The sequence below is a fragment of the Pituophis catenifer genome, unplaced genomic scaffold (genome assembly GCF_029215685.1).
Source record: "Pituophis catenifer annectens isolate HBS135680 unplaced genomic scaffold, rPitCat1.0.hap2 SCAF_1, whole genome shotgun sequence".
Classification (NCBI taxonomy): domain Eukaryota; kingdom Metazoa; phylum Chordata; class Lepidosauria; order Squamata; family Colubridae; genus Pituophis; species Pituophis catenifer.
The window spans coordinates 353,046,151-353,063,159 of record NW_027256881.1 but is presented as its reverse complement, the minus strand read 5'-3'; the positions used below and the strand labels follow the sequence as shown (position 1 = coordinate 353,063,159).

At 43.7% G+C, this 17,009-nt stretch overlaps 1 protein-coding gene across 1 annotated transcript in view; it reads left to right on the top strand.

The window, feature by feature from the left end:
* ATCAY (ATCAY kinesin light chain interacting caytaxin) overlaps positions 1–17,009 on the top strand; it is a 55,470-nt gene that overhangs the window by 14,492 nt on the left and 23,969 nt on the right. Inside the window, exons 2-7 of the mRNA XM_070939088.1 lie at positions 4,786–4,844; positions 7,618–7,842; positions 12,072–12,257; positions 12,409–12,511; positions 13,167–13,298; positions 15,902–15,988. Of these exons, the coding sequence (XP_070795189.1) occupies positions 4,786–4,844; positions 7,618–7,842; positions 12,072–12,257; positions 12,409–12,511; positions 13,167–13,298; positions 15,902–15,988 (792 nt within the window). The remainder of the gene's footprint in view (positions 1–4,785; positions 4,845–7,617; positions 7,843–12,071; positions 12,258–12,408; positions 12,512–13,166; positions 13,299–15,901; positions 15,989–17,009) is intronic.

Sequence of the window (17,009 nt, the reverse complement as noted above, 5' to 3'; positions counted from 1 at the left end):
ACATAGGTCAGAGTATAGAAGCAAATACAATTATAGACAGTCTTCCACAGATAGACATAAATATAGAAGCCCACCAAATTACAGAGATAGTAGAGGGGGTAGAGAAAATTCAAAAGAGAGAAAATCTGGTTCACTGAATGGACTAAATAAACAAGACAGCACTAAAACACAACAAAATGAGAACAATAATTGGCTTATTGACTCTGGGGCAACCAACCACACCACTAATAACAAAAATATATTGTCTTCATTTACAGAAGATAAATTTGTAATAAAGGTAGCTAATCAAGAAAAGGTTCAAGTATTAGGCAGAGGAAATGTGACCTTGCCTGGCCTAGGAAAAATAGAGGGGGTATTGTTAATTCCAGAAATACCTCATAACATACTAAGTGCCATAAAACTAAGCAGAGATTCTGACATCAATATAGTTTTCTCAAAGGGGAAAGCAACTTTAGAGAAGGACAAAACAAATGTAGGCACTGTGATGATTAAAGGAGGCCTACCCTATCTAATAACAAAAGAAAGATGGTTACATAACATTGATTCAAATATGGAAAATTGTATTGAGGCAGATGATGAAAATGTTAGTAACAGTGACAATGATGAATGTAAAATATCTCATGATCACGCAAATACACACAATGAAAAGAAACCAAGAATAGGTAAACCAATTCATGATGAGTGTGCTCACATCTTGCATAGGAAGTTAGGACATGCAAGTTTTCCTGTAGTACAAAAAATGACTGAACACGCAGAAGGTGTCAAAATAAAAAATTGTGAAAATTATTTGGAATGCTCAGTATGTAAATCCACTAAACTAAAAACTAGTCCCAGACCAAAAAAATCCAACAGATCAACTAACAAAATTTTTGACTTAGTACATATGGACCTAGTTGGTCCATTAACTCCATCAATCACTTATAGAAAACGTTACTTCCTAACAATAGTAGACGATTACAGTCGCTATGGTTTTGTTTACACATTAAAACACAAGGATGAAACCTTTCAGAAATTTAAGGAATTCTACAAACGCATAGAAACACAACATAATATCAGAATAAAACAAATTATGACAGATAGGGGATGTGAATTCATGTCTAAAGAATTCTCCCAATGGTTAAAGGATAGAGGAATGCTACATTTCACGTCTAGTCCATTTTCTGCATTCCAAAACGGGATTGCAGAGAGAAAGAATTCCACACTACAAACCATGATTAGGTGCACATTAGAGGATGCTGGTTTAGGCAAACAATTTTGGTCAGAGGCCTTACATTATTCAAATTACACTCAAAATAGAACCTGGTCCAGTATTGTGAATAAAACACCATATGAGGTGATGTATAATAGGAAACCCAAATTAGCACACATGCACATATTTGGAGTCACTGCAGACGTACACATACCTAAGCAGTTGAGAAGAAAGGGAGAAAACGTATCCAGAAGATTAAGATTTATGGGATATGAAACTGGCACCAAAGGGTACAGATTCATTGATAATAATAACAAATTTATAGTCTCCAGAACAGCTGTGTTCCATGAACAGGCCAATTGGTCTAAATTACATCTTAATGAAATATTTCCAAATAAATGCAAAGATACAAAATCTTGTGAGGAAGGGACAATAGAAAATCAAAATATCAACAAAAATAAAAACAAAACCAAAACTTGGACAAATAGTCAGCACAAAATAAAGACAGACACATTAACAAAAAAGGAAGCAAGATATTTGCATGATAACCATAGCAAACCCGAAAGAGCTATTAGAAACAATAGAAATCAAGTACCAAATAAATACAGAGATTACATAATGCATATGGATGGTGAACAAATGACACCTAATACATATGAGGAAGTATTAAAACTCCCTCGTGAAGAAAAGGAAAAATGGGAACTAGCTATGAAAAAAGAGATGGAAAGTTTGCAAGGATTAAATGTGTTTACACCTGCGATTGCACCTAAAGATAAAACGATTATAGGTACCAGGTGGATTTATAAAATTAAGAATCTAGAAGGAGGCAATACTCTATACAAAGCTAGATTGGTTGCACAAGGTTATGCACAAAAATATCCGGAGGACTACACTGACACATACTCCCCCACAGTGAGAACAGAGAGTGTTAAAACAGCTCTAGTAGTGGCATCTGCACTCAATCTTGATGTATTTCAATATGACATACAGACTGCGTATTTACACGCAAAACTAGATAAGGAAATATATGTAAGAGCACCACACAGTCAATACACTAATAAGAATGAAATTTGGCTATTGAACAAGAGTCTATACGGATTAAAGCAATCTGGCAAAAGATGGTACGATTGCTTGGTAAAAGTACTTAAGACCATGGATTTCAACGCTACCACTGCTGATAACTGTTTCTTTGTAAAAAAGAGTGATGATCATATTGAATTTGTATTAATTTATGTAGATGATATTTTATATATAGGAAAACACAAGGAGAGAAGAGAAACCTTTGTAAATAAGTTAAACGAACATTTCTCATTGAAATCTCTAGGTAAAGTAAACAAATACCTTGGTGTACAAATTAACAAAACTAGAAGGGGATTCAAACTTACTCAGAAAGATAAAATCATTGAACTTCTGAACAAATGCAATTTAAACAATGCCAAACCCTGTGACACTCCTATGCAAACTGATTTCCTTAGAAACACTGATGAATCTTCCCCTGAATTCAAGGATAATACATTTTATAGATCAGTCATAGGTTCACTTCTTTATATATCTAATTGGACCAGGCCAGATATTGCATTACCACTCAATTTATTGTCAAGATATGTTAGCAAACCAACAATGTATCATTGGGAAGCAGTCAAAAGAATTCTAAGATATCTGAAAAGTACATTAGACTTTTGCTTAGTATTAGAACCTAGTAATGGTAAAGAACCAAAACTTACATGTTACGCAGATGCGGATTGGGCTGGAGATATATCATGCAGAAAGAGCACTTCTGGTTATATTTTTCTATTAAATGACTGTCCAGTTTACTGGTACACTGGTAAACAAGAACTGGTAGCCACTTCGACCACAGAAGCGGAATATGTTTGTTTGTCCAAAGCTGCAAATAACCTTGTATGGTTTAATGATTTGATTTCAGATGTTTGGAAAAAACCTGCTTTGCCTTTTGTTATGCATGAAGATAATAAAGCAGCCATTGAAATATCCAGATCCGATGCCATTGGACAAAGGTCCAGGCATATAGATATAAAATTTAAGCATGTGAGACAATTGTCTCAAGATGGATTTATCAAAGCAGTGCATTGTGATACCTCTGAACAATTAGCTGACATATTGACGAAGCCTTTGCCTTCTAAACAGCACAAATATTTAACATCAAAATTATATGTCTTATATTGTCCTGAATCCGAATGTAATTGGTGTTGTATAGCGAACCGGCATTTAGAGGGGGATTTGTGAGATGTAAATGCCTTATTCCCTAATGTGTAAATAATGTATATATGGGACATTGGGGGTTAACTTATTCTTTGGTTCCTAATGTATTCACAATTCACCACTCCCATTCTTGGCTCCACCCCTTGTATATATAAGGAGCCACCTTCACCATTTTCTTGGCTTCTATCTGTGAATATTCAGTGAATATAGAATGCCTGTTATAATTAAAGAGAAATATATTTAAACCTCTAACTCTTATTATCATTATTGAGTCTGATCCTGAAAATATTGCAACAATTAATTTTAATTAATTAAAAAAAAAATAATTTCTTAATTTCTTAAAATCTCCATCTCGAAAGAGTTCTGCTGGAAGCTGTTTTACTATGCAGGAAATTGGGGCTGGAGCATGTTTCTCCCATTTCTCCAGTGGTGGGTTGCTACCAGTTTGCCCCAGATTGGGCGAAATGGTGGCGGTGGCGGTGGTGGGAGGCTCCGTCCAATTTCCCAGATGTCTCTGCACATGCGTGGAAGTGTTGCGCGCGCACGCACCCACAAGCAAACTGGTTGCGGCCAAAATCAGACATAAATACAATCGAGAGAGTCCAGAGATGTTTTACGAGAAGAGACCTCCATTCCTCTAACCGCAATAAAATACTCTATGCCACCAGACTCCAAATTTTGGACTTAGACAACTTAGAACTACGCCAACTTCAATCTGACCTAAGCGTAGTACATAAAATTATCTGCCACAATGTCCTTCCTGTCAATGACTACTTCAGCTTCAACCACAACAATACACGAGCAAATAATAGATACAAACTCAAGGTAAACCGTTCCAAACTCGATGGCAGAAAATATGACTTCAGCAACAGAGTGGTCAATGCCTGGAATTCACTTCCTGACTCTGTAGTTTCTTCCCCAAATCCCCAAAACTTTAATCTTAAACTAACTATTGTTAATTCACCCCATTCCTAAGAGGTCTGTAAGGGGTGTGCATAAGTGCACCAGCGTGCCTACCGTCCCTGTCCTAATATTCCTTTTTATTTACTCTTTTCATGTATTCAAATTATGTTTATATTTGTACCTGTTATCTTATACATGCTTGACAAATAAACTTATGATTATGATGATGATTTCTCCTTTGGGGAAATATAATATTCTACCTCTTTTAATATCCCCCCAAATATTTCATTCTTCTAGTGGGGGGAATGGGAGCTTCCCACATCTGCAACTATCTTCAATATTTATTCATGTGTTTATTTGAAGCCGTTGTCTTCCACCTATACATATTTATGAAAGCAAAGACCTCACAGCAGTCTGAACTTTGGTTCCTTGATCTCCCCACCCCCCGCCCTTCCTCACTGTCTCATCTCCAGGCCACTCCCAGAAGAAGCGGGCATGGAGTCCTTGGGAAGCCCTTCAGGGAACGTGTTGGGTGAGTAGAAGTGGATCTTCAACGGAATGGCGCCATCTTCCCTTTGTGGAGGTCTTGAGGCCATTCCTCCAGCAGAGATGGACAATGACTAGGTCTTGGTTCTCCTCTGGGTTTTGCAGCTGGAGGACTTTCAAGGATGGCTCCACCCAATGGTGGGATCCTCCCAGTTTAGCGACCAGTTCGGTGATCGTGTGATTTGCGAAACTGTGTGCGCAGTTTCAAGAAATCTTCACTTCCTGGTTCCTTCGGAGGAGTAACTCAGCTGATTCGCGTGGCAATCTGCTCTACCGCGCGAACCAGCTGAGAAGATAAAGGTCGGAAAATAGCGCGGGCAGGCCCATCTGAACATTGGGGATGAACCGGTTCGCTCCAAGCTTCAAGTCCGAACTGGTAGAATCCCAGCCCTGGCTCTACTTTTCCATCCCTGTCCTTTTCCTGGTGGAAGGATTCAATGTGGGGTGACCAAAAGTAGGGTTCCATATCCTTGCATGTGTGAATGGGAGGGAAAAATCCACTGTCCAGGAGGGTGTCTGGAGGTTAGGAGGTGCTCCTTGCTGGCAGTCTGAGCTTTACCGGGAACAATTAAGAGAAGAGAATCTTGGGGTACTTTAGGATTCAATGTGCCCTGAGCTCTTCAAGTCCTTCTCTCAACATGGTGCATGAGAGGAGTTAGGTAGGAGAAGGAGTGGCAGAAGCTGGGCTGGAGTGAAACGAGGGACCAGGCTAGAATCCCTACGTGGCCACCGGGAAACTGGATTGTTTCACATGAGACCGACAGTCAATACCCCAGTCAGGGAACCACGAAACAGGCTAACAGTAAACAACAGCACAATCAAAGAAGCAGCAAGACCACTCCCACCGACACTGACAGGGCAAGCCACTCGATAGAATATAAAAGGAGAGCAAACCCTCCTCCCTCCTAGCACTGATGATGTTACCTAGTTTGGTAATGAAATGTCTGCAAGAAAACCACCAAGTTCAGAGAGGACCAAGGACCCATAGTCCTCCTCCTCCTCCTCCTCCTCCTCCTCCTCCTCCTCCTCCTCCTCCTCCTCCTCCTCCTCCTCCTCCTCCTCCTCCTTTCCACAAATTCCACTCCCTTCTAGCACTGATGATGTTACCTAGTTTGGTAATGAAACGTCTGCAAGGAAACCACCAAGTTCAGAGAGGACCAAGGACCTATAGTCCTCCTCCTCCTCCTCCTCCTCCTCCTCCTCCTCCTCCTCCTCCTCCTCCTCCTCCTCCTCCTCCTCCTCCTCCTCCTCCTCTCCACAAACTCCACTCCCTTCTAGCACTGATGATGTTACCTAGTTTGGTAATGAAACGTCTGTAAGAAAACAGCCAAGTTCAGAGAGGACCAAGGACCCATAGTCGTCGTCCTCCTCCTCCTCCTCCTCCTCCTCCTCCTCCTCCTCCTCCTCCTCCTCCTCCTCCTCCTCCTCCTCTCCACAAACTCCACTCCCTTCTAGCACTGATGATGTTACCTAGTTTGGTAATGAAACGTCTGTAAGAAAACAGCCAAGTTCAGAGAGGACCAAGGACCCATAGTCCTCCTCCTCCTCCTCCTCCTCCTCCTCCTCCTCCTCCTCCTCCTCCTCCTCCTCCTCCTCCTCCTCCTCCTCCTCCTCCTCCTCCTCCTCCTTTCCACAAATTCCACTCCCTTCTAGCACTGATGATGTTACCTAGTTTGGTAATGAAACGTCTGTAAGAAAACAGCCAAGCTCAGAGAGGACCAAGGACCCACAGTTCTCCTCCTCCTCCTTCCCCCCCCCGTCCTCCTCCTCCTCCTCCCCACAAAACCCACTCCCTTCCTGCACTGATGAGATTACCTAATTTGGCAATGAAACGTCTCCCAAGAAACTCTCTGGTGTGAGAACACCAGAGACCCTACCGTATATTATATGTATTGACTGTGTTAAGGATATTGGTGTTGTGTTACCAACCAGCAGAGTAAATGCACAAGGAAACGTTGCTGAGAGCAATGAATAAGAGGTATGCAAACTGGTTTATCAAAAGCTTACTTTATAGTAGAAAAACAGTCTCATAGTCTTTAAACAAATGCCAAGTCTTTGCCAGTTAAATCAGTCCAGTAGTTACAGATATCGTCTTATCAAACAAACATTAGTTGGTTAGAATAACAAACTCACTCTGGTTCACAAACCACGATGGTAGCAGATCCATCCAACCATGATTAGCAGATAGCAATTCCTCTCAATGGTAGCATATCATCTCAGCTTCATCATCAAACTGAATACGTTACAATACCTTGCTCATTACCTAATTACAGCATGACTCAGCATTACAGCCTTAAAGTTACACAATACATATTCACATTAAAGTTACAGTACACATATATTGCCTGGACAACTTGTTAGGCTCAAACCATATCCTAACAGACTGAAATGTCCATACCTCGTGTGACAACAGCCTGAAGACATGTGGATGTATATTATGGATGTTTGCACAGTCATAAGAGGAAACTTCAGAAGCTATAAGTGTGACATAAGTGCATCTTAACAAGTACTTGTGAGAATCTCCTCTTTTTAAAACTGATCATAGTTTTTAGAATAGAACAGAATAACAGAGTTGGAAGGGACCTTGGAGGTCTTCTAGTCCAACCCCCTGCCCAGACAGGAAACCCTACACCACTTCAGACAAAGGGTTATCCAACCTCTTCTTAAAAATTTCCAGTGTTGGGGCACTCACAACTTCTGCAGGCAAGTTGTTCCACTTATTTTTTTTTTTTTAACTTTTTGTCCTTAACACTCCACAGCTCCCCCAAACTCCTTACATTTTAGTAACGGAGCTCACCACAAGAGGAAGACTCTGGTTGCTCCGGAAATCAACATTTCTTTGGATCAGAGCGAAGGCTCCCTCCTGTCCGACGATTTCCTGGACACGCCGGATGACCTGGATATAAACGTCGACGACATTGAAACGCCGGATGAGACGGATTCGCTGGAATTCCTGGGAAATGGCAACGAACTGGAATGGGAGGGTAAGAATTGATGGATGATTTATTCCTGCTGTGTTTCCTATCAGGAGTGGCTGAGGTTAAAGCGGGAGATATATATACATGTATACATACATACATACACACACACACACATATATATGTAGGTCTTTAGTTATTCGGGTCTTCTCCCGCGTAAACTTGGAAGTGTCTTGGCGACGTTTCGACGAAGTCTCATTTGTCATCTTCAGGCTGGTGTTCTTGGCTTCGTGCTTCCAGGAGCAATGTGAAGCACGAAGCCGAGAACACCAGCCTGAAGATGACGAATGAGACTTCGTCGAAACGTCGCCAAGACACTTCCAAGTTTACGCGGGAGAAGACCCGAATAACCAAAGACCTACATACAAACACCCGCGAAAACCTGAGAAAACATATATAAATTTGATTTTTTATAAACCGCCCTTCTCCAGAGACTCAGGGCAGCTTACAATGCACTAAGCAATAGCCTTCATACTTTTGTATATTTATACAAAGTCAGCTTATTGCCCCCACAATCTGGATCCTCAATTTACCTACCTTAGAAAGGATGGAAGGCTGAGTCAACCTTGAACCTTGGCGAGATTCGAACTTACAGTAATTGCAGGCAGCTGGTGTTAAATTACAGTGCTCTGTCTGTTGAGCTATCCAGGCTCCTATTTTGCGAAATAGATTATTCATTATTGGTCAGTTGTGCTTTGGACACACAAGAAATTTGTGTCCAGTGCAGAAGCTCTCAGTGTATTGGTCAGTTGTGCATGAAAGCTACAAAGGATAAGTCATGACCATAATCGTAAAATGCAGTCGTCATAAATCATAAGATACAAACAACAAACTTAGAACAACTTTATTGTCACTTTGAATGTAGACTAATCGGCATAGATTAAAATGAAATTTCGTTGCATACAGCTCTCAAAGGGTCCCCACCTCCAATAGACACTCCATGAACATGACAAAATAAATAAATAAATACAAAATTAGTGTGAAGGAGGTTCTGGGTTCGAATGAACCGTGGCCCGATAGGCACACAAACGCACTGAAGCATGCAAGTTGACCGAGGAGTCTTAAAAAGGTAAATAGTTTAACATTACAAAAACACATAAAAACAAACCTACAAAAAGGCATCAACAGCCTAAAAGATTCTCCTCTTAGCAAAGTCCATTTAGCAGTCTTCTCCTGCAGGTCTCCTCAGGAGCAAGGTAATGACTCAGCTCTTTGCAGTAACTCAACTCTGGAGGATTTTGGGTGCTCTCAGCTGTCTCTGCTCACAGCTGCTCTCTCTCTCTGTTTCTCAGCGTCTCTCAGAGAGTCTTGCATGAGAGGCTCTCTCTGAGGATCTCTTAGCTCTCTGCTCGCTCCAGCTCTGTAGCAGCTCTGCGTAGCTCTGGGGCAGCTCTTCGGCAGCTCTTGCAGCTCAGCTGCGGCTCTGCTCCTGCTGCTACTTATATACTGGCCAAGTAGCCGTTGGAAAGCACAGGTAACTCAGAGCCAGGAAGCTGTGCTCTGATTGGTTGATTCAACCATGCAAACTTAACAATCAATTAGTTGCAGCAAAATGCTCAGAGGCTTTTCCTCTGACAATTAGGCATGAACCCACATATATTATATGACACACAGAGACAACACAGTCTAGGTCAGATATATACATGTACATGGAGAGTAAAACAAATCTATAAGCAGGATCCTGAATAACGGGAAGCCACCTTCCTATAATCTTCTCCGTTGTCCTGACCACTCTCTGTAGGGACTTTCTATCGGAGGCACTGCTGCCACCAAACCAAACAGGGATGCGGTTTGTTAAAAGGCTCTCGATCGTGGCTCTGTAAGAAGTGGCCAGGACAAAGTGATAGTCATAAGATGCGAAAGGAATAGGTAGTAGGAAAGATGAGAAGGATAATAGCCCTGCTAGGTGGTTTGGCATCTCAGGGCATAAGACAGTGTTGTGGAAATTAGTTGTTTAGCAGAGTGATGGCATGTGGGGGGTGTCAGGGGGGGGGGGAGGAACTATTTTTGTGTCTAATTGTTCTGGCCTGCAATTGGGATGCCTTGGAGGGTAGGTATTGGGGGTCAGACCTTTGAACAATGTTTTTTTAAAAAAACAGAATGCGGTTTAATTTTATTAGATTTGATGAATTAAAAATGTACTGTATTCCACAATAAAGAAGCCAGTGCAGTCTTAGCTGCATCAACAGAGAGATACTGCAGCTCCATACAATTCCCTCCCCTCTCAGTTTCCCACAGTAGTAAAAGCCTTGTCCTAATAAACTCCTTCCCTTTTCTGGGACTTTTCCCAGTGGTGAAATGCTCCCGGTTCGGACCGGATCGCCTGATCCGGTAGCGATATGGGCAGGTGGTTCAGAGAACCGGTAGCAAAAATCCCTGCCCACTCCCATGCCCAGCTGAGCCACGCAATCATCAGAGGCTTTTTTTTTTTTTACTTTTAAAAGCATTGTTTCTAAAACCGCTTTGCAAAATAAAGAGCCTTGGTAGTACAGTGGTCTAAAGCACCCTGTTATTAAGGACACTGCCTGCAATTACTGCAGGTTCGAATCTCGCCAGGCTCAAGGTTGACTCAGCCTTCCATCCTTTCTAAGATAGGTAAAATGAGGACCCAGTTTGTGGGGGCAATAAGCTGACTTATACAAAAGGATGAAGGCTATTGCTTAGCGCATTGTAAGCCGCCCTGAGTCTCCGGAGAAGGGCGGCATATAAATCAAATTAAAAAAAAATGCCTTTAAAAGAAAACAAAAGCCTCTGACGATCAGGAGGTTTTTAAGAAGAGTTTGGATAGCCACTTGTCCGAAATAGTACAGGGTCTCCTGTTTGAGCAGGAGGAAACCCTAGACTAGTGATGGCTAACCTTTTTGGCGTCGCTTGCAAAAAACGGGGAAAGCTTGGTGGGATCATGTGCGTGCATGCCCACACCCATAAATTAATGTTCCCTGCCCTCCCGCAAATGCGCACACAACCCCCCCCCCCCTGTGCTCCCCCTGCTTTTGGCACGTGATGGCACGGTGGTACCGGAAGGCCCATTTTTCGCCCTCCCCAGGCTCCAGAGGCTTTCTAGGAGCCTGGGGAGGGTGAAAATGGCCTTCCCCACCCCCGCAGAGGCCCTCCGGAAGCCGGAAACAGCCTGTTTCTTGACTTCCTGTGAGCCCGGAAGGCCCGAAAATCAGCTGGCTGGCGCGCACATGTGCACTGGAGCTGAGCTAGGGCAACGCTCGTGTGCCCACCGATATGGCTCTGCGTGCCACCTGTGGCACGCGTGCCATAGGTTTGCCATCACGGCTTTATACCATTTCAGACAAAACGGACTCCTAAAAATGTGTGATTCTGGGCCAGGTTAGGCTTGTGACTCATCTTGTGACGATATAGTCAGCAGGTGCCACCGTTGACTATTGGGGGTGAATCTTTGCCCCCCACAGAGAGGGCTCGCAATCTGGGTGTCCTCCTGGATGCATGGCTGTCTTTAGAAGAGCATATGACGGCCGTGGCCAGGGGGGCCTTTTATCAGGTTCGCCTGATCCGCCAGTTGCGGCCCTTTCTGAACCGGGACGCCTTGCGCACGGTCACTCATGCCCTTGTCACCACCCGGCTGGACTATTGTAATGCTCTCTACATGGGGCTCCCCTTGAAGAGCACTCGGAGGCTCCAACTGGTCCAGAATGCGGCCGCGCGGGTGGTTATGGGCGCAACTCGTTGTGCCCACGTGACACCCCTCCTGCGCGAGCTGCACTGGCTCCCAGTGGCCTTCCGGGTGCGATTCAAGGTGTTGGTTACCACCTTTAAAGCGCTCCATGGCATTGGACCCGGGTACTTATGTCGGCTGGCGACACCCAGGGGGAGGGCCTTCTCTGTGGGAGCCCCAGCCCTGTGGAATGAACTGCCCCCGGAAATGCGTAAGATCTCCGACTTCCGGGTGTTTCGTTGCGCACTGAAGACCCTGTTGTTCCGCCAGGCCGGGCTATCAACATAATAGTTTTAAATTGGGGTATTTAAATTTCTGGGGTTTTAAATTGAGCCAAATCTATTTAATCATTTTAAATTTTAAATCGCTGTTTGTCTTGTGTTTTTAAATAGGCTGTACACTGCCCTGAGTCCTTCGGGAGAAGGGCGGTATAGAAATAAAATTATTACTATTACTATTATTATTACTATTATTATTATTATTATTATTATTATTATTATTATTATTATTATTATTATTATTATCGTGTCTTCCTGGTTCTCCTTCTCAGACGACACTCCCGTGGCCACAGCCAAAAACATGCCCGGAGACAGTGCAGACCTATTTGGAGATGGAGGCGGGGAAGACGGGGGTGCCCCCAATGGCCGTCTGTGGAGGACGGTCATAATTGGGGAACAGGAGCACCGCATCGACCTGCAGATGATCAAGCCGTACATGAAGGTGGTGACTCATGGAGGTGAGAAGCTCTGGAGACACCACGTGGTCCCCAACTCAAGTCTTTGGAGGAGAAGGGAGCAGATCCATCAGGCGGGGATGGCCCTCGTATTTCAGGAAGGGATTTCAGCAGGTCAATTGCCTCCATGCTTCTCTCTCTCTCTCTCTCTTAGGTTATTACGGGGAAGGCCTCAATGCCATTATTGTCTTCGCAGCTTGTTACTTGCCGGACAGCAACCTACCTGACTACCATTACATCATGGAGAACCTCTTCCTGTAAGTGGGGGCTCTTCCTGTCTTCTGCAAAGGAGGGGAGACATCTTGCTAAGGCCCCATTGGGGGAGCTGCCTAAGTCATCTCTAACATGGGAAATTTCACACCGGGGGGGGGGGGGGTGACCTGAAAAAAAGGATTTGGTTTGCCAGATTCCTGGCCCTTTGGGGGGTGTTTAAAAAAGGGCTGCTTTGTCCTCCCGGACTTCAACTCCCAGAATTCCCCAGCCAGCATGCTTGAAGATGGGTGGACTTCAACTCCCAGAATTCCCCAGCCAGCATGCTTGAAGATGGATGGACTTCAACTCCCAGAATTCCCCAGCCAGCGTGCTTGAAGATGGGTGGACTTCAACTCCCAGAATTCCCCAGCCAGCGTGCTTTGAGATGGGTGGACTTCAACTCCCAGAATTCCCCAGCCGGCGTGCTTGAAGATGGATGGACTTCAACTCCCAGAATTCCCCAGCCGGCGTGCTTGAAGATGGGTGGACTTCAACTCCCGGAATTCCCCAGCCAGTCATGGGGGATTCTGGTAGTTGAAGTCCACCTGTTTTAAAAGCTTCTAAAGTGGGGAAAATCCCAATCTAAAAAGATACTCTAACCTTGCAGTTTTCTAAGCTCCTTTTTTCTTCACTTCTCTTTCTTCTCTCCTTTTCTGAAAGGTACGTGATCAGCAGTTTGGAGCTGCTGGTTGCCGAAGACTACATGATTGTATATTTGAACGGCGCCACTCCGCGGAGGAGAATGCCGGGCATCGGCTGGCTGAAAAAGTGCTACCAGATGATCGACAGACGGTAAGGAGGGTTGATCGCACCCATAACAGACCCAGGTCACTATCGGTTCGGTTGAGGAAGGGGTGCATTGCGCCTGCTCTTTTGCGGCAATGCTGACGCAATCTCCTGGTGTGTTGTGTGTGTGGAGGTCTGTATTTTCTCACATCCTAGCATTTGACTTACCTTCTTTTTTAAATACAGAGCCAGGCATTTATAGTTGGGTATTTGGCCATAAATTTGATATATCTATATATGTATCTCCATCATTATCTCCATCTTCATCTCCCTCCCTCCCTCCCTCCCTCCCTCTCTCTCATCTCTCTCAGCTATCATCTATCTATCTATCCATCCATCAATATCTGTCTATTTATGTCATCTATCTCTTTTTTTTATAAAATAATTTTTATTGAGTATTTTACAATTTAAAACCAAACACACAATAGCAAAAGAAATCAAGAGTTATGTCATCTATCTCATCTCTCTCTCTCATCTCTCATCTGTCTGTCTGTCTGTGTCCGTCCATCCATCCATCCATCCATCCATCCATCCATCCATCCATCCATATCTGTCTATTTATGTCATCTATCTCATCTCTCTCTCATCTCTCATCTGTCTGTCTATCTTCTATCCATCCATCCATCCATATCTGTCTCTTTATGTCATCTCTCATCTCTTTCTCATCTCTCTCATCTCTCATCTGTCTGTCTGTCTGTGTCCGTCCGTCCGTCCGTCCATCCATCCATCCATCCATCCATATCTGTCTATTTATGTCATCTATCTCATCTCTCTCTCTTCTCCCTTCTCTCTCTCTCTCTTTCTTCTATCCATCCATCCATCCATCCATCCATCCATCCATCCATCCATCCATATCTGTCTCTTTATGTCATTTCTCATCTTCTCTCATCTCTCTCATCTCTCATCTGTCTGTCTGTCTGTGTCCGTCCATCCATCCATCCATCCATCCATCCATCCATCCATCTCTGTCTATTTATGTCATCTATCTCAGCTCACTCTCTTCTCCCTTCTCTCTCTCTCTCTATCTATCTATCTATCTTCTATCCATCCATCCATCCATCCATCCATCCATCCATCCATATCTCTCTATTTATGTCATCTATCTCATCTCTCTCTCTTCTCCCTTCTCTCTCTCTATCTTCTCTCCATCCATCCATCCATCCATATCTGTCTCTTTATTTATTTATTTATTTATTTATTAATCAAATTTCTATACCGCCCTACTCCCGAAGGACTCAGGGCGGTGAACAGCCAAGATAAAATACAGACAATACAAATATTAAAAATCCCTTAAAATTATTAAATATTTCGGCCAAAACACAGATTAAAACACCCAATTTATAAAATCACGAATTCAAAAATTTAAAATTTAAGAATTTAAAAGAGGGGAGTTAGGCCAGGCCAGCTTGCTGAAATAGAAAAGTTTTGAGAGCACGGCGAAACGTGCGCAGGTCCGGGATCTTCCGTATCTCTGGGGGGAGCTCGTTCCAGATGGTAGGTGCCCCCACAGAGAAGGCTCTCCCCCTGGGGGCCGCCAGTCGACACTGTTTGGCCGACGGCACCCTGAGGAGCCCCTCTCTATGGGAGCGTACTGGTCGGTGAGAGGCTATTGGTAGCAGAAGGCGGTCTCGTAGATACCCCGGTCCGATGCCATGGAGCGCTCTAAAGGTGGTAACCAAAACCTTGAAGCGCACCCGGAAGACCACCGGGAGCCAGTGCAGCTCGCGCAGGAGGGGAGTCACATGGGAGTGCCACGTCGCTCCCATAACCACCCGCGCGGCCGCATTCTGGACCAGCTGGAGCCTCCGGGTGCTCCTCAAGGGGAGCCCCATGTAGAGAGCATTGCAGTAGTCCAAGCGGGAAGTAACAAGAGCATGAGTGACCGTATTTAACGAGTCCCGATCCAGAAAGGGACGCAACTGGCGAATCAGGCGGACCTGATATGTCATCTCTCATCTCTCTCATCTAGCATCTGTCTGTCTGTCTGACTGTCTATCTATCTAACTATCTATCTATCTATCTATCTATCTATCTATCTATCTTATCTCTCTCTCTCTCTCTCTCTCTCTCTCTCTCTCTCTCTCTCTCTCTCTCTCTCTCTCTCTTTGTATATGTCAAATGTATGGACCAAAGACCCAATTATAGATAGTCCTCTGTCTGCATCCAACATCAACATTGTCTTGTGTTTTTAAAAAGGCTGTATACCACCCTAAAATGACCTCAGGACCCCTAACCAACCATTATTGATTTATTTTTACAGCTTTTAAAATAACAACCACAAAAAGAAACAAAGCACAAAGATAACCCTGACAGAAACACATACAGCATGAAAAGGAGAAAAAACACCAACCCTTCCAAGTGCTTAAAAAAAATGGAAAAATAAAAAACCAACAGAAAAAAAAAAAAAGGGAGGGGGGAAATCTATGGACCACATGAAAAATTAACTTAATAACATTTCTAGCTTGGTGCCTTAACTGCTACCCCCAACCTGGCTCTCTTTTAAGATTCATAGCGGTGCAGAATTATTATCTCACTGAGATGCAACTGCTTTGGCCTATTTTATTTTATTTTATTTTTTCCCAAACTGCATCGTCTCCATTTTTTTGCAGGTTACGGAAAAATCTGAAAGCGTTAATAATCGTTCATCCTTCCTGGTTCATTCGGACGGTGCTGGCGATATCCCGTCCATTCATCAGGTAAAGGAATCAAAAGCTGGAGCGAAACCCATTGTCCCCATAATCCCAGGGGTGAAATGCTCCTGGTTCGGACCGGATCGCCCGATCCGGTAGCGATGGAGGCAGGCGGTTCGGAGAACCGGTAGCAAAAATCCCTTCCCCCCCCCTCCATGCCCAGCTGAGCCGCACAATCATCAGAGGCTTTTTTTAACTTTTAAAAGCATTTTTTCTACAACCTCTTCGGCCAAAAAATGCTTTTAAAAGTAAAAAAAAAAAAAAAAAAACCTCTGATGATCGCGCGGCTCAACTGGGATCGTTAAAGGCTTTTAAAAGGAAAAAAAACCCTTTTTTTCTTTTAAATGCCTCTGGCGATCCCAGCTGAGTTGTCTGAGGCATTTAAAAGGAAAAAAAGCCTCTCCTTTTCAGGCAACTCTCTCCTGATCAGGCAACTCAGCTGGGATCGTCAGAGCCTTTTGAAAGCATTTTTTTACAACCTCTTCGCCGAAGAGGATGTAGAAAAAATGCTTTTAAAAGTAAAAAAAATAATAATAATTGGCCACGCCCACCCACTCACATTACCCCCCCTCAAAGCCACACCCACAGAACCGGTAGTAACAAATTTTAATTTCACCACTGAGCTGAGTGTTTACTGGCCGGATGCCTTTCCTGTTGCCAATACGGAATTATATTCAGCAGATACTGTATATTCTCAGAGTGCCCAGAGAGAGAGAAAAATATCTGCCTCTACCTTGGATCGAACTCACAGCCTCCTGATTGTAAGGCGAGAGCTCCACCTCTAGGCCACTCTGAGCGAAACCCACCTTTGAAATGATTGCTTTCTTTGGGTCGCTTGCTTTCAATATGCCCTATAGTAGTAAATTTAACCCATTCCTTGTTTCTGGATGGTTGCAGAAATCCCCGAATGCTCCAATTCAGCTTTCTTTCATCTTGTTGACATGTTGGATTACAACACCCATCATCCCTGGAACCTCTAGCCAACATGGCTGAGGATTGCAGGTAGCCCTGGACTTACAATCGTTCG